The 27,265-nt window shown below is 34.6% G+C and overlaps 3 protein-coding genes across 5 annotated transcripts in view; 2 read left to right on the top strand and 1 right to left on the bottom strand.

Moving 5' to 3' along the window:
* The window catches only part of LOC111050885 (dynein intermediate chain 2, ciliary), a 69,396-nt gene that overhangs the window by 19,741 nt on the left and 22,390 nt on the right, over positions 1–27,265 (top strand). For both annotated transcript variants that reach the window (XM_022337260.2, XM_022337270.2), the window contains exons 6-10: positions 4,409–4,570; positions 6,179–6,429; positions 7,538–7,715; positions 7,920–8,148; positions 16,418–16,651. In XM_022337260.2, coding sequence (XP_022192952.2) covers positions 4,409–4,570; positions 6,179–6,429; positions 7,538–7,715; positions 7,920–8,148; positions 16,418–16,651 — 1,054 coding nt within the window. The remainder of the gene's footprint in view (positions 1–4,408; positions 4,571–6,178; positions 6,430–7,537; positions 7,716–7,919; positions 8,149–16,417; positions 16,652–27,265) is intronic.
* The window catches only part of LOC111043948 (fukutin-related protein), a 248,882-nt gene that overhangs the window by 12,771 nt on the left and 208,846 nt on the right, over positions 1–27,265 (bottom strand). The window contains exon 4 of one of the 2 annotated variants that reach the window (XM_039422340.1): positions 5,930–6,021. The exons of the other annotated variant lie outside the window; for it this stretch is intronic. Coding sequence (XP_039278274.1) covers positions 5,966–6,021 — 56 coding nt within the window. The 3' untranslated portion in view covers positions 5,930–5,965. Of the gene's footprint in view, positions 1–5,929; positions 6,022–27,265 lie in introns of those variants that run through there. 2 annotated transcript variants of the gene reach the window in all.
* LOC120350096 lies at positions 21,498–23,734 on the top strand. Its single transcript, XM_039422348.1, has 2 exons — positions 21,498–22,321; positions 23,192–23,734. Exons 1-2 carry the CDS (start codon positions 21,947–21,949, stop codon positions 23,237–23,239), a joined length of 423 nt encoding a protein of 140 aa, XP_039278282.1. The 5' UTR covers positions 21,498–21,946; the 3' UTR covers positions 23,240–23,734.

Consider the following 27,265-nt stretch of genomic DNA (forward strand, 5'->3'; position numbering starts at 1 on the left):
TTTTATATGGTCATTGTCGACATATTATGTTATAAGTCACATATGTTGACATTGTTATATGGTCATAGGTTTATTGTTGATATATATATATAATATATAATCTACTAATATATAATCTAATATATATTATATATATATATATATATATATATTATATATATATATATATATATATATATATATATATATATATAATCTACTTTGAAGATAGGATCAATCAGACTATAGAATTATTACCTTCTATATAAATAAATTCAATAACTTTTTCATGTGTGTACCGAATTTGATAATTTTTCTTGGTTGTGTTCGTTATGTTCAGGACCAGGTTTATGGTTTATCAAATTTATAATCCGACTCCAAGACTTTCCTACGGTCCTTCCAAGTTTACATGTAATCCTTATGGGAGCAGAAGATTTGTGTGCTGGCCACACACAGAAATAAAAATCAGCTGTTATAATCATTGCGCCATCCAACAGCCGTCGGTGGATAGTAGACAAGAGTGTATGCTGCTTCATAACCGCCCATGTATTTTATTCTAAACGCCCCGAATAAAAACAAAATGACTGTTCTGTGTGTGTGATCCAGCAGTGCGGCCTCAGATTAAAGACTTACATGCTCAAAAGACATTGCTTTGCTTCGAATAATTATGCTGTCTTCGGTGTTCAGAATTGATTGATTTTTAGTAAATTATTAATTTTGCAGTTGGAAATTATCTATATAAATAAAATGCCGCATCGCGCCTCCTCAGGTGTGCATCCAGCTAAAGATTGTCATGAGATGCATTGAACTATTTGGCGGTACAATACGAAGTTCGCCGGGCCAGCTAGTTCATAATCAATCAGCTGACAAGTGTATTTATTTATTTATTTATTTATTTATTTGAGATACATATGAGAGCACAAGGATAATATCCCATAATTGCTCTCTTAACACATAATACAAGTGAAACAATTTAAAAATGAATATTTAATACAAATATTGGAAGAAATGAAAAGTTTATGAAATTTTTACGAAAAGTCTTTCTGAAAAATATACATAACAGAAAATTTAAACACAATTTTAGATAGCAGAAAAAATAAACACAGCAAATAATAAAATGAAAATATGAAAATGAAATGAAATGAAAAAAAAGTCTCTATGATTAAACAGAAGTCATTCTAGGAAGAGAGAGAAAAAAAATAGTAACAAGAGGAAATAATTAAACACACAACTTAAGGAGTAGTAAAAAGCAAAGAGATCACTGTCACAGAAGACTTTCTCCAATCAAACTCCAACCATCAACGAGGGATTGACCTCAGCAATCCACTCCTCACCTCTCTCTCTGACCCAGCAAGCTGAACATTCAAACTCAATTTGTTCATCAATCTCTGTACTCTTATGAAAGGTGAGAAAAAATGGTGCACCGTTCTGCACCTTGGAGCCGCAAACAATTTAGCATTCCGCCTATTGAATGCTGGAACACTGATATTCAGCATTGCAAGCAAGGTAGGAGAATTTACAGCACCATCCAACAATGCCCAAACAAACAAGACAGATGTTTTATCTCGACGCTGATGTAGAGACTCCAATAGGAAAAGATCCCTCAATTGCTGAGTCGGGAACCCCAGGGGACACGACCCTGCAGCATACACTCTTGTCTACTATCCACCGACGGCTGTTGGATGGCGCAATGATTATAACAGCTGATTTTTATTTCTGTGTGTGGCCAGCACACAAACCTTCTGAAGTATAAGAACCTCATCAGCTTGTTCTGTACCCTTTCAATGACCCGAATGTTTTGGTCTGAGTGAGGAATCCAAACCATGGATCCATACTCCATGCTCTATTATTCATTGCATGCATACATTGTATCCATACTCTATTATTCATTGCATGCATTACACAGATGTCTGGCAGTGTATATTTCTATAAGGTATATTTCTATTTAAAAACAAATTTAATAGGTGATTGAAAAAGATGAATAAATGAACTGAATAATGCCGAAGAAATAATAATATTCTTGATTGAAAAAATTAATTTTAAAATAGTTGAGAAATATTTTTATCACATGGAAAGATTATCACGGAGCTGAATAAATTATCATATGGGATTCAAATTCAAACGTGAACTGAGTTTATTTTATTCACATAAGTGAGTTTTTGATCTTGGAGAAAAAATAAATAACAGTTTTTAAGAGTAAATTAAGATTCAACTGTGAATTATTGTGATTCAACTGAATCAACTAGAACAGTTGACATCAGATACTTGTGAATGAGAAAACTGGGTGAGGTTGACTGTTCACAGAACTACTAGTTAATTTCATATAACTAAAACCCCCAAGTTTTTAGAATGGGTCTCATCAGTGCACATCAGTGAATGTAGCCTATGTTTTTTTTCGAGGATTTTTTCTTTAGAAATACCATAAGAGCTCCCATAATAGAATATCATAATATAGCTGTTCATTGCATTATTTCTCATCAAGTAGACAAGAGCGTCAGGGATGGTGTTTGGGTGAGGGGGGGCTCAAAGATCTAGATCACATAGGGCAGCTGTTCGGTCAACCGACCCCCTTCTAGGTACAGCGGGGGGCCGGTGGTATTTTTTAAAGTTATGCATTGGAGCCACATGACTTCTTCATCATGAGCAATTATATTATCATTGATACCAAATTTCAATCAGTAGAATCTCGGCGTTGAAAGCCTTCATGATTTCATACAGATACCGGTACCGCTGTAGTTACATTTTCGGGAATGATGTAAAAGTGTAATGTGAAATGTTGACAAGTATTTTTGGCATGAAACATAGTCTTAATTACATAGAATCAATTACTGTTGTTGATGTGATTAATGAATATCATAAATCACTTTATAATATATATTCAACTAGCCGGCAGGCTCTCTTCGCTCACCTTATTACTCTAAACCCCCGCGGATGAATAATCCAGGAATGAGAACAGCAGGCTCGCTTTGCTTGCCTTCATATTTCATTTGAGTTAGCTTGCTTCCGTCAAACAGTCAATAGGTTGAATACAGATTTTCAGGCTCGAACAAATCACCAGTTTTCTGAGAAAACGCTGAAAAAACGTCCATTAAAGCATTTATTTGAGAACTCTTGAAGCCTTCTCTACAAACATTTTTAGACTTCAGTAATTCTTCTGTATACGTACCGAAAAATGACGTTTTCTGTACATTAGTTCTTGAAAAGTTGATATGAGCTGAGGGTTGAAAAAATCTAGGCCTATTCCAATCAAATTGAATGAAAATATAATATCTCACGTAATGACGACATGATTAAGATATAATAATAATAATAATAATAATAATAATAATAATAATAATAATAATAATAATAATAATAATAATAATAAAACTAGAAAAGTGTCAGCAAATCTTTGTCAGATGGGAATATCGAAAAGTTCAAAATATGCCATGGAAAAAGCAGTTGTTCTCAGCACAGCATCCATTGTGAGATCATTTTTGAACATTTCAGTTTAGTAATGCACCAGTCTTGCCAAAGGCCGACTTTGACTGCAATAAACACTCACTTGTCATGTGATGAATGAAATGATAATAATAATAATAATAGGCAATTTTATGTGCAATAGAACGGCTTAAGCCTTAGTATATTGCAGCTGTCAATGAAGATCAATTAATAATGTAGCAATCATAATTAAAAGTGTCAAGAATCTCTTATCTGACCTCTTGCAAAAATTTTATTTTATTTTATTGATAGCTATTGTATTCCAGTCTAGTTGAAATTTGAAGTTGAAGTTTGAAAGTTGAGATACAAGTTATTTACAAAACTTACAAACCCAAGCCTTTCAAGTTCCAATTCACTTGCATCCATAGCTTGAAACGTTTCGCCCTGTTTCTTTCACTTCAACCGGTACGGTACCGTTTATAATCAAGTTTAAAACTCTGGATTGTATAACCTGTTGTTTCTGAAAACCCTTTGGCGAAATTTGAAGCCCTCACTACACAAAATTTCTAGACTAGCTGAACCTCTTATACAGATTTGTACGTTATCGTATCTGTTCATTTGTTTTCAAATAGATGGAAAATTCCACCAATAAAAAAGCACCGATATTGGGCCTATCTTTGAAGTCATTTCGTAGTACTTAACTACTACAACACCAATTTACATAAAAAAAAAATTAAAACTTTTCTGTCTAATAGGTCTCATAATACTGAGAAAACACGTATAATCGGGCGTATCGAAAAAACACATTTTGGGCGTATCTTAGGAATAATATTCAAGCCCTTTAAAGACAAAATCACTCAAATATAGCTGAAATTCCTATACCGGTACTTATCATTTTATTATTCTAAATGTGCCTTATTCATTAAAATCTTCTTCATTGAAATAATTCTGTTGGTCTACTTAAGGTTGAGTTTGATAAACTTCAAATTTGCTCATTTTTATTTTGAAGATTACAGATATTGGGAGGATCCTTCTGATGAATTCAGAGAGGCTGAAGGCACTCTCCTCCCACTTTGGAAGTTTTCCTATGAAAAAACAAAGAAATTGAATGTGACTGAAATCTGTTGGAATCCTCAATTCTATGATCTATTTGGAGTCACATTTGGATCATGTAAGTACTGTACTTATTGTGAATGATGAAGGATGAATATTTATTATTTTAGAGAATTGAAGTATAGAGTAAAGGTGGAAAATGTACAAAATTTTGTGAAAATATTTGTATATTTTTAAACTTGTTTGGAATAAATGAGAATTTAATAATTAGCATATCATCTAATTCTCGTTGAGTTGATAAGAAGGCCTTTTGATTATAAAGAATAACAAAATAAGATAACTAACAAGACTAAACTAAACTAATCATTAATTAGTAATTTCAGAAACAACATGAAGTAATCTCAATTTTCAATTGAATATTTGAAAAACTACTCAGATAAGTTTCTTGGTCTAGTAGAGGTAGAGCAAGCCAGCTACTACAAGTAAAACACATGGAGCTAACATATTTTATCATTTTTCTAATGCATTGATAAATTGTATTTGGATAAATCCCTGTTTTGCATTCAATATAATTTCCGTTCAAAAGGAATGCAACTGTCATCCTAAATGTAAAAACCTACTTTCCACTGGATTCTCTATTGATAATTTGAAGAAAAATATCTTTTAAGAATCCCATAAAGGCTACTAAAAATTGAAACAGCCAAATTTTGAATTAATAGTCATTAGTATTGAAATCGAATTGTATGTGTCAAGAAGTCATACATTACATAATGCATTCCACTCAGGCTAGTCATGGTTCAACAAAAATACATACCGTAGGTCTCTCTTCTTAATAAATAAAGGTAAATAACAGAGCTTTCTCCAAGTGATTCCGTACCTTGAATTGCTACCTAACAAGCGCGATTCATGAATAAAAGGTTGCGAAATCAATAAAAATCTTCTTCTTTGCTGGAAATGTTCAATTCTGACACATGAGGTGATTGCATCTTACAATACAGTTTTCCTAGTGCAAAACACTGTTTACCAACTAGTCTTCAATAGAATTAAGTTTATTATAAAACTTGCTCCGCAAGATACTAATCAATAACTTGACAAATTGAAAATAACTTGACCTTTCTGAAATTTTGAAGAATTTGAAATTCTTTTTCATTTATTTTGATAGGCCTATAACCATCTTCGGTAAGTTAAGAATCTATAAGCAAAATTTCAAGTTGATCAGTTGAGTAGTTCAGACGTGATTCGTGAATTTCCTATCCCGTACGTGTATACGCCAATTCTTTTTTATTTATAGATTATAGATGTCTAACTATAATAATCTAATAGGTTATAAGAATTCTTCAATTTTTTTTGAAATCCTGGCTCATGTTACACCAGGCCGGCCGGACACGATAGGGAATGACACAATTGAAAAAAATGCACAGTGCATATACGGTACAAAATGTTCGTATGAGTCATGGTCTTACCTACTTCATTCAATGCTATAAAGCCTTCCCATTCGGTTAGAGTAGTTATTTTATTGTCCATTGGAGTCCGGCTTGGAGTGACATAATCCATCAATAAGCGCCAATGCTGTAGAAAATTATTTATTCATTTTTGATCAATAATGACTAAAAATTAATTTCAAGAATTTTTTTTAATGACATACCTAATGGCATACAAAACCATAATAATTAATTGTAATTGCCCTTGAAGATTCTTGAGCATGAAATTCAATTTAATTTTGCAGTTGACTTCAACAAACAAGTGAATGAAGGATACCTGTGTCTATTCACAATGAAGAATCCGTCTTACCCCGAGTACATAAATAGCATGGACTCGGGCATGATGTGCCTGGACTTTCACCCGGTGCACCCTTACCTGGTTGTGGTCGGGCTCTATGACGGCACGGTCGCTGTATTCAACGTTCAGTTGCTCACTAAAGAGAGACAGTACGAGAGCAATTCGGTCAGCAACAAACATGGAGGCATCGTTTGGCAGGTAGCCTACTCCACATTCACTCCAAACTGTATTTTTTTAATGGAATGTATCATAGCCACCTCTGTATTAGAGGTGGCTATGAATGTATCTACAAAAAGAATGCTTACAGTTTCAAGCGAATTTCACGATAATGAAAGTAAAAACATTAAATTTCGATACAATATTGTGTTTAAAAAAATCTATGAAGCGCAAAATAATTTTTAATTTGTATTTTAACAAAGATTACAAATTTAAATGACAAAATTACAAATACAAATTAGCTTTTTACAAAAATGAATAATAATATTGAAACAAACAAGTTTATTCTTATCATTTCTCTGTTTCTCAAAATAACGTCATTGCTGATGATTTTTTCTTTTTTTCAAAAAATACAAAAGAAAAAATGTAGCTCAATTATAGAGTGTTTCAAAAAGAACTTCACAACTTTGATAATTCATAGAAAATATTCGATTTATAAAAAGTTTTCAGTGTTGATTCAAAGGGAAACACTTGAAGTTTTATTAGAAATGTTTGATAGTTTGCAATTGCGCTATAAGACCAATGCTCAGAAGCCCATTGATTCATAAGTAAATCCAGGCTTGGCCATCTTCCCGTACTTGAAAAGTGGCTCCCTCCACTGTACCCAAGCATGCGTGGATGACAGTAGGTAGATAATGTTGTGGTGTACCATTGATTGAAACATTTGTTGTTCGTCATTGTTATCGATATTTGGTATTGAAAACTATCTGAACAAATTCGGATAAACAATACCTGTGATCTCTTATCTTGGATAAGAACTGCTGTAGCGCTCTCGGGTCCAGGCAGCCATTTTTAACGTTTCTAGAGGCAGTGCTTATCTTTGGCGATTTCGTACCGTACTAACAAACTATTCTAATAAATCTTGGGGTGTTTCACTTTGTATCAACACTAAATACAGCTCTATATCGTTTTTTGAATAATTTTTCATAGATCATCAAAGTTGAAAAGTCCTTTAAGAACAATCAGTATAATAAATTACAGATACAAGAAATTTATAAGCAAGTCATTCTTATAATTTCTCTGCTTCTCAAGATAACATCATTGCTGATGATTTTTTCTTTTAATAATACTTAGCTGTATTTTTTGTTAGGTTTGTTGGGGAAAAGACTTGGCAGACGGAGAAATGCATTTCTATTCAGTCTCTTCTGATGGCAAAGTGTACAATTGGGTTTTGATGCAGAATGAGCTGGCACAAACTCTAGTCATCACACTCTACTTGGATATGGAACAAATACCAGGGCCTGATGGGACTATGGTCAGCATAACAGGTTGGAAAATTCTCTAACACTAATTACCTATCAATGAAAATTATATTCTTGCAAAATTTTTTCATTTTTTGAGAAATACTGTACCAAGTTACTCGTATATTCCATTCAAATTATAGGCACTCTTTCAACCGACATTTTATATTTTTACTTATTATCAATTTTTTTGTGAAATTCTCAATGTATATCCTGACAATGTTTTAACAGGATGTGGAACTGCAATAGCATTCCACCCAAAGGAACCACTGATATTTCTGGTGGGAACTGAAGAAGGAAATATTTACAAATGTAGCACAGCCTATGCTTCCATCTACCTTTTCACATATGAGGCACATCATATGCCAGTGCATAGGATAGACTTCAACAAATTCGCACCAGAAATTTTCATTTCTTGCAGTTCTGATTGGAGAGTGAAAATCTGGGAGGATGGACGAAGGTAAGTGCTAATAATAGTAGGTAGTTCATTTTATACAATAGTTCAAATACAATAATTCCTACAAATTTTGTGAGAATTGTATCCGACGACTATATTCAATGACATGTTTAGAAATTTTGAAAACTTTTTATATTGAAAAACAACAAACTTTACTAGGGTAAAGGAACCAGAAGCTGACACCCCTTCCAGAAGCTGCACTTTTCCTTATTATTAATCTTATTCTTAAGCAAACATTGAAAATGCCAATGATTACAACTTTCCAGAATGATTCTTAGTATGTTTTTGATTAATTTGTAACTGTGACACACCTGCTTAACATTACTTTCGGCGGTGAACCAATTGTTGAGATTATGGTGTCAATTCTAGAATATCATCCATTGGACTGAGGAGTTTCTATCTTATGAAAATTTCAAGGTAAGTGTATCATAAAATAGTCAAATATGATGAAGTAAGCTGAGCATTATTTTGAAACGAAAATTGATGCTAGAACATCTTAATATGATACATTCAATCATTTGCTGACTCATTGGAATGGTGTCATTTGTTTTTATGTTAATTAGTGAAGGGGGATGTCAACCTACTGGAGTTACTTTTCAGCATATTCACCAGTACCATTGCCGGTGAATTAAAGCATAATTTCCTTTACTCTTTCAGCTCACTCTGACTATTCATTGAAAACTGAATTTCAACCCCTCATAAGAGGGTGACTTAGGGGTTGTAACTAAAATATGTTTAATGTAAACACCCACTGTGTGGTACATCATTTTAAATGGCAGTTCAAAACAAGAAATATGACATCAATAAAAATGTTCTATAAATGTTGTATCAAAAATGGCAGCTGATTGAAGTTTTAGTTTTTGAAGAAATAATGATTGGTAAAAATGTAGTGAAACTTAAAACAACACTTTTAATTGAATAACGGAATAAATTGAAAAACCCGGTTTCAAAAGAGGTAATCTTTTTACTATTATTTACATAATACTATTTACATTTCATTTACATTTTCTGACAGACTGGCACGAGAAGGAGGGCATTTCAACCATCTTCTAAATGAATTCTAAATAGTAGTAGACATATTACTGAATAAATAACCAGTTTTTGCTATGTATTTTGTTATTCATTCAAAAAAGTGTTCTTTTGAGTTTCATCTTCTTCTTCTTCTTCTTACAAAACAAGGATTAGGCTTTAACCTGTTCCGACTCACATCTAGCCAATTATTCAAATAAACATAAAAAATCCTATTATTGCCAACGCTTGCGTGGTCTGCCAACATCTCTTTTGCCTACTGGCTGATAATTATAGACTTTTAATGGTATTCTTTCAGCTGACATTCTTTGAACATGCTCCCTCCATTGATGCCGATTCTCCGTAACTCTTTCATTCATGCTGCAGATTTTCAATTCTTTCCTAATATCTTCATTCCTGAAATGATCTCTTCTGTCACATCCCTTGGTTCTTCGGAGAAATCTCATCTCGGCTGCCTGCACTCTACTTTCAAGTGGCTTTGTAGTAACCCATGATTCACTACCATAGAGGAGGACTGGAGCGGCCATTACCTTATAAAATTTCATAATTGTATCTGTTCTAGCTTTTTTACCTAAAGTCCTGCTGATATTTCCACATATCATTTGGAACTTTCCTATTTTCTTCTCAATATCCAATTCATCTTTGTAACTAATGTCACTTCCTAGATATGTATATTGAGAAACTTGTTCCAAAACTGTATTATTAATAACAATTTTTGATCTGACCGGATATTTGCCTCTGAATGCCATAATTTTTGTTTTCTTATTTGATATTTTTAAATTATATTTCTGACCTATTTCATTGAGGATATGGACTGATCTTTGGAGGTCATTTTCATTGTCCTGCACTATCCAGAAATCATCAGCAAATAACAATGCATTCAGGTGAACGTTCATTGAGTTTCATTAGGCAAATTTTTTAAAACTAAAACTTCAATCAGCCGCCATTTTGGATACAAGTAGTAAAGAACATTTTATTGATGCCATCTCTCTTGTTTTAAACTGGCCTTTAAAATGATGTGCCACACAATGGGTATTTACATTATATTGAAATATTTGAGTTACAACCCCTCATTTCTTTAAAAACTAAAACTTCAATCAGCCGCCATTTTGGTTACAACAATTATAGAACATTTTTATTGATGCCATCTTTCTTGTCTTGAAGAGGCATTTGAAATGATGTACCACACAGTGGGTGTTTACATTTAAAATATTCGACGAGTTACAACCCCTAAGTCACCCCCTTTTGAGGGGTTGAAGTTTATTTGTTCGGTAGGCTGTGTCAAAAGGTAGAATATACTCAATCAATAACACTTATCCTGAGAGTTACAGTATTATATCTACAACAGTCTCCAACTTATTGAAGGGTAACCATTCATATCAATCACTCTGTATATCATTTATAGTCCAGTCAATGAATGCTCAAAAAAGGCATAGAAGGAAAAGTTTGGAAGACAATTTTTGACCCCACAGTTCTGTTTAGGGTAGTGAGGAGGTAAACATATCAAAAGTCCCCACCACTACCACCTGTGCTAAGTGGTGGTTCAAAGGTACCATTTACATCTAAGAAATACATCTTACGATCTTACGGACATGACCTCCTACATTTAAGCAGCTATAACAATGAGAGGAAAGCTGCTGCAAAAGTCGTAGGGAAATGGCATGAAAGTGTGGAATTATACATCAAATTGAAGAGAATTTGATTTTCTATGAGCTCATAGTCAGCATGGATTTTTCCCATCGATTTTTAGAAAGTTATAAGAGCAAAAATAGCAAAAAACTGGAAGCAAATGTGTTTTTTCAAAAATTTATACCTTCAAGAGCGGATATATCGAAAACTATGGAAGATATAAAAAAGTTGTGAGATGAATATTGTAGAAAATTATGTAAGCTTCAATTTTGTATAGAACAGTCATGTCTGTAAGATGTATAGTTTTCGATTTATTTGCAAGAAACCAAAAAATGGTACCTTTGAACCAACCCCACCCCCTTAGTACAGGTGGTAGTGGTGGGGACTTTTGATATGTTTACCTCCTTACCACTGTAAACAGAACTGCGGGGTCAAAAATTATCTTCCAAACTTTTCCCTCTATAACCCTTCCTTGACTGGACAATTAATACATTTTTTGAAAATTCAATTAAATAGAATCAGTTTTCAATGAAGAGTCAGAGTCTCTAAAGAGGCCTTCAAAATTATGTACAGTACTACACAATGAGTGTTTACATTAAATATATTCGAGTTAAAACCTCAAAGAGTCAGAGTCTCTAAAGAGGCCTTCAAAATTATGTACAGTACTACACAATGAGTGTTTACATTAAATATATTCGAGTTATAACCTCAAATTTAGTCATCCCCTTATGAGGGGTTGAAATTAAGTTGTATGTCAAAAGAGTACCTATTTGACCAAATTACTAGCAATTTAGTATAATTAGTATAATCTATAGTTTCTTTGTCCTTAAGTTGATTGTAAATGATAAATAAATAAATAATTAATATAAAAAGTAGTACAAGGTGCGCCAGAGAAACTTACTTAGGTATTTGAAAAAAATCCGGTATGTTGTATTGGTCGTGTAGAGGGACAGGAAGGGGGCGCATCTAGAAGTTCTTAAGTTTATCCTCCCTCAAGTGAATTAGCCATCATGCTCTTGTCTAGAGAGCAGCGGTCCTGCTTTTCTAATGGTCGATCACCTTCCGCGCTGGATTTGATTAAATTCCTCCCCACAGACTCGTTCCTGGCCATAATCTGATTCTGTCGTGGGTTAACTCTTTTCAGGAGTGTGGAAGTGTCGCTAAACCCAGAAATGGGCTTCAACGAACCATCAGAACTCCAGAAAATATTAAAAGAGTGAGGCAGTCTGTTGTGGGTTCTCCCAGGCGTTCGGCTCGCAAATACGCAGCTGCTATGGCAATTTCTGACTGCACTATTTGACAAATTTTCTATGAAGATCTTCAACTTCATCCATATAAATTGGCTGTTGTTCAAAAATTTACTGAAAGCGATTTTATTGCCCGTCAAAATGCATGTGATATGCTGATTGACAACCTGTCTGAAGACGCAGTCATTTTTTTTAGTGACAAGTCTCATTTCCACATGCGATTCGTCAATGCAATATTTTTTATGAGTATTTTTAAATCTGTGGTCTATGTCGATCGACCACAGATCATAGCGCACACCTCAAGAACAACATTTGCGACGCCATTGCCAACATACCAATTGATATACTGCAACGAAATTTCAAAAATAGACTTGATCAGTGTATGCGCAATGGGGATCACCATTGGTCTGATCTCATTTTCAAGACTACATGGAAAAAATCACGATATTGTATTCTCATAACTTATGTAAAAAAAGATTAAAACAATATATGAAGTACTTTTGTTTTTATAGACCTTTCGAATAAGTAAGTTTCTCTGGACTTATTGAAGGGTTCCTTTACATATGACTCACTCTGTATGATAAATTATGGATGATATGAGTTGTATTTTGTGAGTTGTATTTATTGAATGGTATGTAGGGTAAGTCATATAGCCTACAGAGTGAGTCATATGTATGTGAGACCTTCAATAAGTTGAAGACTGTTGTAGATATAATACTGTAACTTTCAGGATAAGTTTACCATTGATCGGACTCCGCCTTTTGACGTACAACTGAACTTTAACCCCTCATAAGAGGGTGACCTACGGGTTGTAACTCGAATATTCTAACACCCATATTGTAAACACCCATTGTGTGGTACATCATTTTAAAGGCCTTTTCAAAACAAGAAAGTTGACAACAATAAAAATGTTCTATGATACTTAAATCCAAAATGATGGATACAAGTATCATAGAACATTTTTATTGATGTCATATTTCTTGTTTTAAACTGGCATTTAAAATGATGTGCCACACAATGGGTATTTACATTTAAAATATTCTAGTTACAACCCCTCATTTTTTAAAAACTAAAAATTCAATCAGCCACCATTTTGGATACAAGTATCATAGAACATTTTTGTTGTTATCATCTTTCTTGTTTTAAAAAGGCCTCTAAAATGATGTACCACAGAATAGGTGTTTAAATATATAATATTTGAGTTAAAACCCCGAAGTCACCTCCTTATGAAGGGTTGAAATTTATTTGTACGTCAAAAGGTGAAGCATTCGATCAATAACTTATCCTGAAAGTTACAGTATTATACCTACAACAGTCTCCAACTTATTGAAGGGTTCACATACATATGACTCACTATAAATTTACAATGGAATCAACTTCTTTATCAGCTTACATGTATGTGAGGTTACATGCCTGGAATTAACGTTATGTTAGCTACTGGTATGGAGGTATGTCTGCTACTGGAGGTTGTCAAAAATGGGAATGCCAGTTATTGGTGAAATTGTTGTGCAATTTAAAAAAATAATGATATCAAATATTTAATTACATTTCTATTTTGATGTTGACATATCGTTTAAAAAAACGCTGAAAGGATGATTGATGAGCAGATTTTTAATTACCGTATTCCAATTCCAGTCAAAAGTTAATTGATTTTATTCAGCTTGATTCTGTTCATTGAGGTGTCAGCTACTGGTTCCTTCACCATATTTCAAGTTAGTATTGAAGTGTATGGTATACTGAGTGTAATATTCTAGTCATCTTTTCAATTAGTTTTCTGTAGATAAAACTCTTTTATTTGCATCTATTCTTGGATAAGAATAGTTGTATTCACATGTATGATAGAAGAGAGTCTTTTAATAGTTCTTTTCTCTGTGCTATGTATGCTTTTTTTTTAAATTCAACACTGTTATAAAAATGCTTAGGCCTACTTTCTTCATAGTGTGATAAAAGCACAACATTTAGTCTCATTTTTTTACTTCTTTGGTATAGTCCAGGCGCAAATGTCATTCCGTGTTAATTTTTGTGTAACAGCCGTGGAAGATGTCTCAATTTCTTCGTTAGGTCTAGCATAATAAGGATCGTATGAAGATGATAAGTCGAAATCACAGGCAAACACCTCGCAAACAAGATGGCCGCCAGCATTTTCAGGATTTTGCTATATCGCTTGTATTTCAATAACCGTTCAAGATATTCAACCGTTTTTTCAGACTAAAAAATTTCAATATTCTTCCTCTACAATTTTTGTCCTATAAAATTTTCCTCTAAAACCTATTACCTCAGACAGTTATGTCCAAAAGAAGTATTGTTACAATTATACCATGCAATTATTGGTTCTAGAATAAATTATGGATTAATATGCTATGGAAGTGCATACTATGCTCATATTAAACCTGTGATTACTGGTCAGAAACATATATTAAAAATAATTTGTAATAAACCTAAACAATATAGTTCAATGATGCTCTTCAGAGAACTATCAATATTACCAGTGAGACATTCTTTTCTATTCAAAGCAATGCTGGATTTAGCTGAACATAATTTTGATATCCAACAGATGAAAGAAAGAATAAACCTCAGGAATTCACAGGACATTAACCTCCCAAAACCAAGATTAGAACATTCCAGACGACACTTCAAATACATAGCTATAAAAATATTCAATTCACTTCTAGTAACAACAAGGAAAATAACGTCACGTCAGTTATTTAGAAAAGAAATCAAGAAATTCATATTACAATGTGTGAATGTGCGTGCGTGTGAATGTGTGCAAGAATGATTATAATTGACATATTAATTATTTCAATATAATAATATTATGATATTATCATATTCAATTATTATGTTCTTCATGTTATAATATTTAAATTTGTATATTAATATTTTATTATATATATTCAAGTGTCCCCACACAGGGTAGCCTATAGGGAACACATTAGAAATTAGGAAACAATATTGTATTTGCTTTTTGGAATGTATTTGTTATTTATTTTTTTGAATAAAGAATTTGAATTGAATAAAGCTTGTTACCTCATGCCTATGGAAAAACGCACCAGAAATCATGCAGGGTTTTCTTTGGAGAGCGCTGGAGAACTCATTTTTTGCCGTACAGCGCATGAAGATATATCGTTCCAAAGTTGAAAAAAACACTCTAAATTTCATAGATTTAAAATTTCACTGTATCTCTTACACAAAAAAAGTTATAATGGAATGAAAGTTGAACAAATTTGGAAAAAAGTTTTTTTGGGCTTTTGAAGGTTATAACTAAGAAAATATGCGTTTTAGAGGAAAATTTTATAGAACAAAAATTGTAGAGAAAGAATATTGAAATTTTTTAGTCTGAAAAAACGGTTGAATATCCTGAACGGTTATTGAAATACAAGCGTTATAGCAAAATCCTGAAAATTTTGGCGGCCATCTTGTTTCTGAGGTGTTTTCCTGTGATTTCGACTTATCATCATCACGATCCTTATCATGCTAGACCTGACGAAGAAATTGAGACATCTTCCACGGCTGTTACTCAAAAATGACCACGGAGTGCCTCATTCATGACATTTGCGCCCTGACTAGTACTCAAACAGGCGTTTGCACGTCATTAATGATGTAAAATCTATATTGAAAGTATTAACTAGAGTGGGACATATATTATAAGGAACAGTTCGAGGAGTGAAAAGGTGATTATTTTTGTTCAGGAATAAGATTAAATTTGTTATGTAGGTTTGACGTAGCGTGGGTAAGCCAATTTCTTCAAAGATATTAAAAAGATAAATAGAAGTCTATTCATCATGAATCTTGACAATTTTAATAATTTTTCTATCAATAGTTTTACTATTTTTCACTATACCGTATGCCTTCACTCTGCTGGACACGTTAAGCCGTCGGTCCCGGCTGCCTAAAAAGCAGTCGTTAGGTCATGTCAGAGGCCCTGAAATTGATCAGTTGCGATCTGAAAACTCTGACACCAGACCTGAGCCAGCCAGGTCACTCGATATTATTATTATTATTACTCTGCTAATTTCTCTTCCCTTCCTTACTCACCTTTTCTCTTACCGATTTCTCAATAATATGCCATTATCATTTTCGTGTAGGCCTACTGTTAAGCATTGAACACTTGGCCTCTGCGCTCAGGTTCCTTCGAACCTTGCAGTGACTTCCCGTTTTTGATTTGTATAATCCTATTTAATGGTATGTTTCATTTTTCATTTTATATTCTATTTTAATTTCTTCTTTTATAACCATTTTTGTCATTGTAGTTATGTTTTTGGTACAAATAAAGATTTGATTCGATTTGTTCTTCAACGGTTATCCGTGGAATGTGAGTAAAATATGTTATAATTTGTTGCTTAAAATGATTTTGTTTTGTGTTCAAGTGACCCACTGTTCATGTTTGATCTGGGATGTTCTGTTGGTGACGTGAAATGGGCTCCCTATTCGAGTACAGTGTTTGCAGCAGTCACAGTTGACGGCAAATGCCATATCTTCGATCTAAACATCAACAAGTATAAAGCCATATGTGTGCAAAGCATAGTCTCCAAGAAAAGAAACAAACTGACACGTCTATCGTTCAACTATAAGTTACCCATCATCATGCTGGGAGATAACAAGTAAGTGATATTATTTATAAGTTTTTCACTATATACATTCAATCATCATTCATCATCTATTTATTGTAGGTACTATTAAACAAGCAATTTCTGTTCATATGTTTATATGTATGTAAGTCTCCGGATCTCGAAAACGGCTCTAACGATTCTCACGAAATTTGGAACAATATAGGTTTATGATATAAAAAATCGATTGCACTAGGTCTCAACCCCGGGGATAACTCGCTGAAGGACACTAAAAGGATAAAATTCATCGTTGGAAAAACTGCTGGAAATGTTTTCGTCTGTCGATAATGGAAGTGAGTGAGCCAGTGCATGTGTGGGTTATTCCTCAGCTGATCTCACGAAAAAATATCCAGCAAGAGAAACTTATTTTGTTTTAGAAAACATGTTTACTTCAGAATGTCTGAAATGTGCTGATGTTACTAGAATATAACTAGATGCTGTTACTGTGGAATAGTAGGCTAAATAGTATATTAACAAATATTGTAGCAAACATAGTATATCATTCTAAATCAAATTCATAGTATATCTATTTGTAATTGATGATGTGTGTTGTTTTTTGAATTGTAAATGAATTGTTATTTCAATGAGTGATAGTAGCTCAACCTAGATTTTGATTTGGACTGCAGTATAAATTTGAAAAGGGACAGTTTTGGGCATAAGCCTGTTGTCCCTTCTCATATAAAAGTAAAAATAATTGTACGTACTCATCTTTCGTGCATCTTTTATGCTTTTGTACTTCAGTGCGAAGCTCGATCCCCCGATATTTGTAATATTGTTTATTGTTTATTGTTTTTGAAGGGACGGATTTAAGGATCCAGAGGTTCAAAGAACCCCACACGTCAACCGAAGCTTATTGTGTTCCCAAGTAGTATGTTAGTTAGGCAAACCAATACCTGTATTCTTTTCAAGAACCAGGATTTTCCCTATTCTAACATCCCATTCATCACGGTTGCTTGTTGCAATCCAGTGTGATATGCTTGTCAGTCTCTCCAGACTGATTAGTCCTCCTGACCTACATGAGTTCCACTCCTGGCCAAGTTGCCTCTAGGGCCACTTGACTCAGCCTCTTGACCCACATTTGCGCCTGGAGTCTCACTATCTCTGGTCTCTTGGATTTTCTCTTTTCGCCCTTCCAAAACTTCGCCGGGTCAGAAGCCTCACCTCTCCCAAGAAGTTTTGCTTAAATGGCCATCCTTCTTTCAGCAGTGGTGAGGTTTGGTCACTCCATACAAAACTCTTGACCTACGTGAGTTCCACTCCTGATCTTTATGTAGGTCCTTCCGCTGAGAGAGGGGATGCCAAACTACCTCTAAGGCGTCCAGCGCCCGGCCAACCTCGACTCAGCCTCTTGACCCACATTTGTGCCTGGAGTTTCACCCATCACTGGTCTCTTGGGCTTTTTCCCCACCGAAACTCTGCAGGGTCAGAAGCCTCACCTCTCCCAAGAAGTTTTGCCTGAATGGCCGCCCTTCTCTGAGCAGTGGTGAGTTATGGTATCTCCACCCATAAACTCGTGACCAACGTTAGTTCCACTCCCGGCTTCTTTGTAGGTCCTTCTGCTGAGAGAGAGGACGCCAAACTGCCTCTAGGGCACCCGGCCACCCTCGACTCAGCCTCTTGACCTACATTTGTGCCTGAAGTTTCACCCATCTCTGGTCTCTAGGGTTTTCTTTTTGCCCCTCTGAAACTCTGTAGGGTCAGAAGCCTCACCTCCCCCAAGAAAGTTTGCCTGAATGGCCGCCCATCTCTGAGCAGTGGTGAGACTTGGTCTCTCCACCCACAAGATCGTGACCTACGTGAGTTCCACTCCTGGCTTCTTTATAGGTCCTTCCACTGATTAAGGGGTTGCCAAATTGCCTCTAGGGCACCTGGCCACCCTCGCCTTAGCCTCGACCTACATCAGCTGTCTCATTTGAGACACATTAATATACAGTAATACAAGCAATCACAGTTTTGATTTAATCCTGGATTGACTTGGTTTAAACTTTTATTGAGCATAATATGAGCCTAAAGCCAGTTGAAGACGAACTACTATCGCATGTGGGATGAGGGTGCTACTATTTTGCTTCTGTGTTACCACAAACACAGCGCATACAGAATGCATTGGCAGACATGGCTGTGACACTGATACTTCCACATGGCGTTGCATGCTGTGGTAAGCGATTATTTTCCTTGCAATTGTTGTCTGTCCCACTGGTTTGATCACTACGCTTCCCCTATGTACCTTCTGTACCACAATCGCACTAATGAGCGTTTTCTCTAATGTAGTGTGAAAGACTCTGCGTTAGTCGTATTGTTCTGTGGTATGTCGGTCCCACATCCCACATGCGATAGTGGTTCGTCTGCAACCAGCTTAAAGGTGAACACACACAGCAGCATACAGACGTATGCAGTCAGACAGAGGAAAATTCCTCCCTATGTTCGAATGTTACAATGTACAAAGACGCCCGTGTGTCTGCATTTGTCTGCTCACATCTACATGCACACGTTTGATTTTTCCCTGTCTGTCTGCTGCTGTGTGCCTTCATCCCACTTAGATGAATTGCAAAAAATATTGACTTGGGAAATTGACACAGTTAAAGGATTATCATATTATATTTGTATGAGTATAAGAAGGATCATTGAAGGTCCATCACACCTTTTATCCCGTATTAATTATTCTTGAAAATACGGTACAGTGGACCCTTGATATACAGGGTGATTCATAATTATGGTAAAATAATTTAATACGTGATAATAGAGGTAAAAATAAGAAAAAAACTCATAAACATAAATCCATAAACGCTTCTTTAGCGAGCTATACAGGGTGAAAGATTTCGCCCGGAATTCAGTTCCTCTGGTGAAATACACTGATGATGAATTGTTTGGGGACTAGTTTTTGAAAAACTTATGCTGGATTCTGTCACGTGGTATTTTAGCACCACAAAATATTTTCGAAATGAACTATTGAGCTTCAATAGAATTATACAATAGAAAGAATAGATAGCCTAGTCAAGTTACTGCTCAAGTAAAATCGAATGTTATTCATGATAAAAAGAAATCAAGTTATCAATTAAGTGATGAGAAAATCATGAAAAATTGTAATTCAACAATAATGAGAATTCCTTGGCAGAAATAAAAATTATAAAGTGGCTTATTTATTATTGGTAGATTATGAAAAATAAAAGTTTGCATGTACATTTTGAGGTTAGAATTCTTTGTTTCTGTTCTAAATGAATCAATCGATCTAGGATCAATTGACAGTCCTTTGAATCGATACCTAACAAATCAGCTGATTGCTCGATCAACTGGTATGAATTGAATTATAAGTTTTACTCACAAAATATATATTATATACACTAGGAAAGGTTTATATAAATAAATAAGGACAAATATTATTGTTACACAATTATTTATTGCAATCTAAAAAAGTATGAAAACCAAGAGAACACAAAACTCACATAAAAAATTAAATGTATATCATTTTATAGCATCATGTATCAAGATTTAATTATTAAAATACTCTTAGCCTATCACTTAATTTATTTGTATAAAAACTTTTTATCCATCTTTGTATAACAAAGTTAGGAAAACCCTGAATCTTAAAGAACCAATTACATCACGTCTTACTAAGATTAGAAAGCCAATCAGAAGGAAGCTTATAAATCGTTCAAGGAAGAGATGAAACTTTTCTAGAAATCACTCTCTCTGGCTTGTGATCTCGATCTGTAAGGAACACATGGAGATTAGGGCTCTTTCGAATTCTGAATTGACTTGAAGTTCATGTATCAGTATTAAATACACATATATATTGTTAAAGCTCACAACTGTGAATGCTAATGAACCTTGTGATAATTATTAGAATATTAAAGAATTTATTCATATTGGAATTATAGATATAAGAATATTTTATATATATTATTTTATGGGTATATATTTCATGTTTTATGTCAGCATACAAAATCATAGAAGTTTTTATTATATCCTAACTCATCTCGTGATATACAGTTTGAGCTGTCTTGATACCAAGAAAAAATCCTCTGCAACATATAAAATCAGTGAATCAATTAATATTGATCTTATTAAGAGCATTTACTACCTATCATCCTTTGATGATAGTAATACTATCCCGCCAGAAAAATCATACTGATAATTATATCAATAAGGTTACAGTATATCATATAAGGATCCAGAGAACTTCAAGAACTGGCATTGTAAGTTCCAAGGAATTTCAAAAGGGTGAATTGGTGAATACCTGTATTCATGACAAGCGTTTTAAAAATCAACTAGAAAAAACCATAGTTGGTCTTCATTATTCTCGATTGGATACATGGTTACTGATAGTCAGTCACCAACTATCTTTTTGATTTCCTTATTGGTATTCTCCCAGAACTTCACAGAAGCAGCGGTAAGAATTATTAATCACCAATCATTGAACCTTGTGGTGATTAATTATATTTGGAAAATTCATGCATCTACCACTGAGCTAGAGCTGCGGTCTGAACCCAGCATATTTGCGAGCTGGATGGCCTTAGCTTTTTGAGAATTTATTTGCAAAATAGGGATTTTAGCAACCGCTCTTTTAAATATAAAAAATACTGCACCACATATGAATGGTTGGCAATCCACACCATTACATAATGTCACCCAACACGTGGGGCAGAAATCTACATCATTACATAATGGCACCACAAGCATGAGGCATGCTTGATGAAAAGCTTACCTACTCAACTTTGCTATCAATGCTGAATAGAATTATTAATAAAACTGAAAGCTGCAAGAAGTATAATCTGAAGTTGATTCAACAAGATATATCTGATGATCTATTGTAAGTTTCTGGCTAAAATAATTGAGTTGCTCATCAAGTTGAAATTTTTCAAGCTGCATAAATACAGACAAACTGTATCACACGAGTTTGATAACATAATTCTCAATAATAGAGAAAAATTGGATGGAAATTTCCATAAAATTTATAGCAAAATTTCGATCTTGATCTTTGAATCTAAATATTGTATGCTGACCAGGGTTATAGGTTATTTTAAATATAAGAATATTATTGATATTAAGGAAGATAAGACCCTACCTACAATTTTTAGAGCTATATTAGTAGTAATTTTCTCTATGTTTACTGTCATACCTGGATCACTTTGATGTTTGACATCTCTGTGTTATATGTACATGACACTTGAAACTCTTAACATCACACAATTTTATCTGAAATAGGCACTGTCAATATGTCCATTTTAATATTCCTGCAATTTGGTAGTACACTTGGCAACTCATTCGAAGTATTCCATACATATCATCACCATGAACCAGTCTCCGGCTAACTTGCAAATTTCCTACTTCAGCGACCATCCCCAAAACCCTACGACCATGACACCGGCCAATCACCAACCCTGGGACAATGTAACGGAGACTCCACGGGAGAGAGAAGGAGGAAGTGTATGCTCCATCAATTTCAACCCACAAAACCTAGCCCAATTGTCTTCTACTAGGATCGATAATGCCGTCAATGCTATAAATACCGACGAGAGTCCAGCCGGTGGAGATGAAGGAGTGAGGGCGTCCAACCTGGTACCGGCGTCTCCGCAGACTGCTCCAAGCACCACCAAAGAAACAGGGAACGCCGCCATCCAGTCGCCGCCTGATGTGGCCAGTCAACTGCCATCTGCCACCACCAACCTAGAAAAGCGCAACACCACATTAAACTCTTCAGTCGGTTATGCTACCAATCTCATGGCAAATGATTCCATAAATGAATTCAAACTCATGCTCAGTCAAATCCTAGCGGGGCAGACTAAAGAAATAAATGAAAACATCAAAACTGTACAAGAAGATATCAAAACGGTCAGACAGGATGTCAAAGCTGTACAAGGAAGTGTGGAAAAAATGGAAGAGAAAGTTGAGGGAAAATTCTCTGAATTCAAGGAGGAAATGAAAAAATGATAAGACATTGAAATAGATAGGCAATCTACAGTCATAAAAGTGTTAGAAACCCATATAGATGATGTCACCTGTCAGGTAAATGAGCGGTTGGATGAGGTACCCAGGGAAGTAGGAAAACAGGTGGACATATCAGGTAAAGAGCTAAGTACTATCATGGGAACAATAATGTAAAAAGTATTAGAAAATAAATGTGAGATAGAGTCAAAAGTGGAGGAAAATAATAATAAAATAGTAAAGATAGTCAAAGAACAGAGTAACGTGCAGATATGTATAGCAAGCTTAACGGAGGAGGGGACAAAATCAAGAGAGAGATACGGCAGGTTAGAGAATGCCATAGGGGGACAACAACTAAAGCTAACCAAATTATACAATGAAGTGAATGAGAACAGGAAAGCTATGGACAATAGGTGGACCACAAACGAGGAAAGAGTCTCCAGAATAGAGACATGCATGGAAAATATCCCAACCAATGGAATGCATTATACACCGACTGAACTGGTAAATGGTACTCAACTTTTCCAAAACCTTGGAAAATTTGATAACTCCTACCGTCACATGCAACCCAAACCATTTGTGGATCAAATAAGAGCCGTTCAGGAACTGATACTCTTGGTTGGTGTGGTGTTTCCAATTGTCCAGTTTATTACTCGGTGAGCCACTGATGTTTTTCCAGAGCCAGGTGCGAGACCTTAGGAGCCTGGAGGATTTCCTCTCCCAGTTTCTGCAGCAATATTGGAGCAAACGTAAACAGATGGACGCACTATCAGAGATTATATCATGCACATATGATAATAGAGGCGGACATTCTTATACTGAATTTGTGGCTAACGTAATGTATAAGAATTCTCAACTGGACGAATCTCTAGCCGATTCACCACTGGCCCACATATTACTTCAAAAACTTCCTTTTTGTGTTCGCATGACATTAGCTGTGCCACCTATCTCTAGTTGCAAAGAGTTGATGCAACGTTTGCACCACATTCAATCAGCTACTTCTGAGCCAAATCACATGAATAGTAGAACAGGAAATTTTACTCAATCTCAAAATAATAATAACATTTTCAGAAAAAATTACAATAATGAAAATCATTTAGCAAATGCTGGAGCAAATGCGCAAAGTGCGAAGTATGCTGAGAAGACCAACAGAGGTCAATCATTTGATAATAATTATAGAAATTAGGGATGGGTATCGATACATCGATGTTTAAAAACATCTATGTTTCAACATCAAACATCGATGTTTACTGTTCGATGTTTTTCACTTATCGATGGTTTTACCTAGACATCGGTCATCCGATGTTTTTCCCAACTAAAAAGTAAAAACAATTCTAATTTTTTAATTTGATACAAAATTTTTTTTTCGTTTGAAGAGGATTATCTTGAGAGCAATAAGCAATAGTAACAGAATTACAATCATTATCTCTATCATATTTAGTGTAGTATTCTGTTTAGTGTTTTTTGTGAATATAGATCACTCTTGTGAAAGATCTCGCATAAGTTTTGATTTCCTGCAGATTGCTATTTTTATTTTTCAATCAGGCTCTCTGTATTTTTATGTGAGACTGTTGGATACTCTTGAAGATTTACATTACTTCTGTGGCCCGTGTCAAAGTTAGATAGTTAGTTATTTAGAATTGAATAAGAGGTTGGATTCTTCGTTTCTTAGGAAGAAAGAGTTTTTTCTTACTACAATTATTTCCTCAACATGTGTTTAACACTAATTAATCTAGCTCTGGAAAAGAGGTCCTCGTATTGTAAGGAGTGCAGATATCCATATAAAAAAACTCAATCCATTTTCATTCCCTAAAAAATCTATCAGGTATTGAATGAATACGATATGAGTATCAATGATTGCTAAAATTAGCTTAGGATGAAATTTCAAGACCGAATCCTCAAGGATATCCCGAGAGGTTTCAGAATAAACCATGAAGATGACAAATCTTGTGAACTAGAGTTGATGTATCTTTCTAGTCACAACCTGACTTCAATTATTCGAAAGACTGTTACGGTACTTGAATACCACAAATCCAAAATTGCTGTGATTCCAGTTAGTAACTGTTGAAATATTGGAACAATAGCTCCAGATAAAATTGTAGTCACTTTAGAAGCTCTTTTTGTGCTCTACAATCTGAGATCAGGTATAGCGATATATCTCATATCCAGGTCACAACCTGACTTCAATTATTCGAAAGACTGTTACTTGAATACCACAAATCCAAAATTGCTGTGATTCCAGTTAGTAACTGTTGAAATATTGGAACAATAGTTCCAGATAAAATTGTAGTCACTTTAGAAGCTCTTTTTGTGTTCTACAATCTGAGATCAGGTATAGCGATCTATCTCATATCCCAGGTACACCTGACAACAATGCTCCTTGTATTGTGAAAAACACCTAATTTTCAGCTTCAAGCATCATCACATTGTCCTCACATTGATATTTCGCACAACGACATAAGTTCTTGAGATTATGTTCTATGAGAATCACCCGTAAGATACACTTCATTTCAGTATTTCCTAGTGGAGAGGCGCGCTTAAGGACACCTCAAGGATCAAAATTTCAAACACATAACTTTTGACACAATGTTCAGATTTCATCGTACTACATACACTTCATCCTTCTCGGTTCGTCACGGCGGTTCAAAATCATGCATAATAAGTCAAATTCGGTCGAAAAATGGAAAATTTATTGTTGAGTGTACTTAAGCCCATATTCCAAAACAGAAAATGACCAATTTCTATATTCAAAGTTGCATGTCTTGTGAAATACTTCTGATAAAATTTCCAAATCTAGTGAGAATGTGAAAATTGTCCCCATCTACCCACTCCAATAAATAACTTTCGATTCCAAAACAATTTGGAAGTTAAGATTTTAAAAATGGCGATTTCAGTTTTTACATTTTTTTCGTAATTTTACTGTTGATCAAGAGTTTCTAAAACGAGTCTGATACATCATAGAAACTTACGGTTGATTAAAAATTGTAGATAAATTCATCCTCTACGAGCTCAGTTGCCTAAAATCCATCTTGAATCACTTTTCGCTATCATAGAACTGCCAAAACCGATAATATGAGAAAAATATCTACAATTTCCGGATTTTTTTCAACAATCAAATCTCACTTACGAACATATTCTTTCATGAATTGTTTACAGCAGATGAAATAGAAAATTCTATTGTACATTTCAAGATTATGTAATAATTCTTATAATAATAAGGGGTTACCGAGATACATAGCTTTGAATATAGAAATTGGCCATTTCTTATGTATTGAATATGAAGTACCTACACTCAACAATAAATTTTCTATTTTTTAACCGAATTTGTCTGTTGATGCATGATTTTGAACCGCCTTGGCGAGCCGAGAAGAATTAAGTGTAGTACGATGAGATCTGGGCATTGTGTCAAAAGTAAATTATAAGTGTTTGAAATTTTGATCCTTATGAGGTGTCCTCTAATGAGGCGTGCCTCTACTAGGAAATACTGAAATTAAGTGCATATACATCTAAATTGTAACAATCGGAAGATATTGTTGATTAAAAACTAAAATTCATCAAAATTGATTTTTTCTTCAAATTTTACTCATTTTTGAAAAATTATAACAAAGTACTCATTGGAGATAGAGAGTTCCGAGTGATCTCATTTTTTTCAGAATTATATAATCTGGGAGAAATTTGGCAGAAATAGCTGAAAACTGGAAAATGAGCTGAAAATACGAGGTTTTTGGGCTATCTTGTATCTAGCACAAGGAAATCTTGCATGAAGAAATTGGTTCTGGACTTCTCTTATGTACCCAAATAATATATTAAAAAATCAGAACTACAATATAAATTGCAAGCACACCCCCTTTTTTGTCTATATTGACTGGACTAATAGTATCATCCATAAAAACGTAGGGTGATAAACGATGTTTAAAAACATCGATGTTTACTGTTCGATGTTTTCCACTTATTGATGTTAGGATGAAAAAAACATTGATGTGCAAAACATTGATGTTTTGTCTTTCGATACCCATCCCTAATAGAAATAGGTTTCAATACCGAAACAGTAAACGGTATCACAAAGAAGCACATTATGACCGCAGACATCATTGGAATAGAAATAATAAACAGGATATAAATTTCACAAAACAGGACGATCATAATCAAAATAACAATGGAGTAAACACATAATATACAGTGACATGCGCAATAAAAACAAATCAACAACAACATGCAGATGATCAACAACCAGAACAAAGCCACCACTGCAACAACCCGCCATCAAATAAAGAAATCAAACATGCATCAGAACCAGTCCATAAAAAACAACAACCTATATTAAATCTACTATTCCCCACCGAAAATCTACCACTAGCCACCAGCCCACTACCGAAAACAATTTACAATATTAATACAGAAATAATTAAGGAATTGCCAATCATCGGTGGATCCACCCGCGGCACACTAAATTCAAAGAGCAAACCGCCACCAAGGCAAGCAGAAAGTGTGACCGACAGGACGATGTCAGAGTGGAACATGGAACCCAACACCGGAAGGCCCATAGGAGGAAGCAAAGAGGAAAGCCCCGAAAAAGAGGTTATCGTCCTCATGCTAAATTCAAGCACCACAAAAAACATGCACAGGAACCGTACAACAGTTACAGAGAAGTAACCTATGAGGAGGAGTACCAGCACCAGGAAGAGA

The sequence above is a fragment of the Nilaparvata lugens genome, chromosome 2, assembly GCF_014356525.2.
Source record: "Nilaparvata lugens isolate BPH chromosome 2, ASM1435652v1, whole genome shotgun sequence".
Taxonomy (NCBI): Eukaryota; Metazoa; Arthropoda; class Insecta; order Hemiptera; family Delphacidae; genus Nilaparvata; species Nilaparvata lugens.